At 36.3% G+C, this 3,342-nt stretch overlaps 1 protein-coding gene across 1 annotated transcript in view; it reads right to left on the bottom strand.

Moving 5' to 3' along the window:
- Positions 1 to 3,342, bottom strand: part of UBE2U (ubiquitin conjugating enzyme E2U (putative)) — a 61,595-nt gene that overhangs the window by 41,978 nt on the left and 16,275 nt on the right. The window contains exon 5 of the mRNA XM_006773232.2: positions 652 to 772. Coding sequence (XP_006773295.2) covers positions 652 to 772 — 121 coding nt within the window. The remainder of the gene's footprint in view (positions 1 to 651; positions 773 to 3,342) is intronic.

Genomic DNA, 3,342 nt, shown 5'->3' with positions numbered 1-3,342 from the left:
TGCTTTGTTTTGCTGACAGTATTTGATGAGTAGTTAATGACTGGATCTCAGTGATAAATATCTGTGAATTTGCTGCTATCATTTTTACCAGTTAATTGTGACCTCTTAGAGTGTCTTATTCCCCTTTTCCCACATGCAATTTGTATTTATATTGCCAATACCTTCTACCATCCGGAAAGGGGGGTGGGTGTACTGTCTAAAAAAAAAAAAAAGAAAGAAAAGTAAAGAAAAAGAAAAAAGCTGAGCATTTTGCTAATCAAGAGGAACGGAATCCCAGATCAGTAATACCTGGGGTGTTGCCAGTGAAATCTAGGAAATATCCATTATAGATCAAAGAATTAATTATAAATATATAATTAATAACTGGCAAGATGTCGTAGCTTTATGATGGGTAGACTAGTTGTAATTGGCACCATCCATGCATATGACCATTACATTTAAAGATACTAAGCTGACAATCTTTGATAATCTTTAAAAAAGATCACATAATTAGCTTGACAGAGAGATACAATAGGGGAGATCTTAGTATAATTTCATTCCTGAAAATGGATACAAGAAAATATTCTTTTATATAACAGTTATTTGCTAGATCATTTATCTGCTATAAATATATAATTAATAGCTGGAAAATTATAAGTAGGCATTTCTTACATGTTAATTTCTCACGGAAAAGTTTCTGAACTATTCGTTTGTATACAGTTTCACTTTCAATTAGTGTTTGGGCTGCTTGCGGATTCACTGGATTTTCTAGCACTGGATTAGAAAGCATAACCTATAAGAAAATATAAGGGACACAGTTTTTTTTAAAGTAAATTTTTTCTCGAAGCAAAAAGAGCAACCAATACATACAATGTTCATGAAGCATTCATTAAATGCCTACAACATATCTACCCAAAGATGATACAAACACAATTAGGCAGGGTCCCTACTCTCAAGAAACTCTTGATCTTGTCTTCTTTGTTAATTTTATTTTTCAATTACAGTTGACATTCAATGAAAGCATATAGTTGGTTGAGGATTAAAAAAGAAAGAAAGAAACTACTACAGATACCAAATTAATCATTTGATGATCTAGAGCAGTGGTTCTCAACCTTCCTAATGCCGCGACCCTTTAATACAGTTCCTCATGTTTTGGTGACCCACAACCATAAAATTATTTTTGTTGCTACTTCATAACTGTAATTTTGCTACTGTTATGAATCATAATGTAAACATCTGATATGCAGGATGTACTTAGGCGACCCCTGTGAAAGGGGTCATTCGACCTCCAAAGGGGTCGCGACCCACAGGTTGAGAACCACTGATCTAGAGGGATAATGAAATGAACACAAGCCTTAACACATAATTTTGTTTTATCTGTTACCCAAATATACCCTCATGTGTAAATGTAAAGTTTCATTTTTAAATGTATTTTCATTGTTGATAGTATTACAGATATCTCCCCATTTTAAAGCTTTATTTTTTAATGGAAATGTTTTAATATTTTTTAATGTTTAGTTCCCTTTATACCTAAATCCAATTTAAATTTATGTGATAGGAAGGAGTAAGTTATAGGCAGTAACTTGTAATTTGCTTTGATCCTAATGTTTGGCTCATGAATGTACAGTATAAAACCAAGATCAAATTCAATAAATGGTTCTAGGAAAGAGAGAAACCTTGATGTGAGAGGGAAACATCCATCAGTTGCTTCCTGTATGCACTTCAACCAGGGATCGAACCGGCAACCTAGGTATGTCCCTGAATAGGAATCGAACCTGAAATTCCACGAGGTATCATGCAGGTCCTTACTTGGACCCCTATATCTCAGAGGCATTAAAGGTGTGAAAAAAATCCTTTTCTTGCCCAGCCAGTGTGGCTCAATTGGTTGAGCGCCAATCCATAAACCAAGAGGTCACTGGTTTGAATTCCAGTTGGGGCACATGCCTAGGTTTCAGGCTCAATTCCCAGTGGGGGGCATGCAGGAGACAGCATGTTTCTCTCTCATTGATGTTTCTATCTCTCTATCACTCTCCCTTCCTCTCTCTAAAAAAATCAGTAAACACATATTTTTTTAAAAACTGTACTCAGCTTGGAATTTCTCTGATGTCCTTTCCTGCCCCACTAATAATAGACAAACAGGGTAATTGACTGTACCTTTGCTATGCTTCCCATTGGCTAATCAGGGCGATATGCAAATTAACTGCCAAGAAAGATGGCGGTTAATCGCCCTGAAAGATGACGGTTAATTTGCATACGTAGGCGCAATGATGGGAGGTGAAAGGGGAAGGACAGAAGAATGGTGATTGGAAACCCAGGCAGCAGGCAAGAGCTGGGTGGCAGGATCGGAGAACCTGCCCCCCAGCCCTGGATCGGAGAACTGGGGCTGCCTTTGCCCGCCCCCAGCCAGTGATTGCGAAGGGAGAGCCCCGGCCGCAAACAAGGTGGCACCCTGGGCACCTGGGCACCCCAGCACCTGACATGCAAAGGTCGGGGATGAAATGACTTTTTCCCAACCACATCTGCAAATATCCAGGGGAAGGCATCACTGAAGAGTTCACAACAACTCTCTTACTTGGCAAGGAAGAAAAAAGTTGGCAATGGAAACAATCCCTTACATCAAAGTTAAGGACTCTCTGAGTAAAAAAGAATATTTCCAACGTAAAGGAGGGAGCAGGCAAAAATAATAGGTTCTCATGACTTCCACTGAAGATTGAGCATATGACAGAGTCAAAACGAACATACAAATTAAAACAGACAGTGGACATTCAAATGACCTGAATCAACTGTCACTGTTTGTCCCAATAGCAGCAATGCTTATGTGATAATATAGTTTAACAAACATACAAAACAAGTCACATGATAAGAGAGGTTCGGCTTCTAAAGTAAATTGAATATGTTCTTTAAATATTCTCATGTCTTCCCCTCTGACTATAATTCTTAATTTTCCAATCAAAAAATTACCCCAAGTGATCCAATAACATGTAGAACTCTAGTAACCTAACTTATTTAAAAAAAAAAAAAAAAACATCCCAACCATTTTTAAAATATTTAAATTGATATTTTAGGGTTAAAATTATAGAAGATATTTAGATCCAAATATATTTTCTGAATAGAAAATATTTCAGTTTTTGATTTAAAAAAATAAACATAAAAAATATATAAGTGACACATTTTCCCAAGGAACTCTGAATTAGTACCTTTCCCTCTAACTTTCTTCAAATTAAGAGAATCTATGGAGTTCACTATACTGCACAAGTTTTAATGAAAGAAAATAAGACTTTCTAAGAGCATGAAATATATGTTTTCTTATTTACAAACATATATACTCCTCTCTTTCTCTCTCTCTCTCTCTCTCTAGTTCTT

This window comes from Myotis davidii, unplaced genomic scaffold (assembly GCF_000327345.1).
Source record: "Myotis davidii unplaced genomic scaffold, ASM32734v1 scaffold205, whole genome shotgun sequence".
Classification (NCBI taxonomy): domain Eukaryota; kingdom Metazoa; phylum Chordata; class Mammalia; order Chiroptera; family Vespertilionidae; genus Myotis; species Myotis davidii.
Note: the sequence above shows the minus strand (reverse complement) of the source record. Positions and strands in the feature narration are given on the sequence as shown.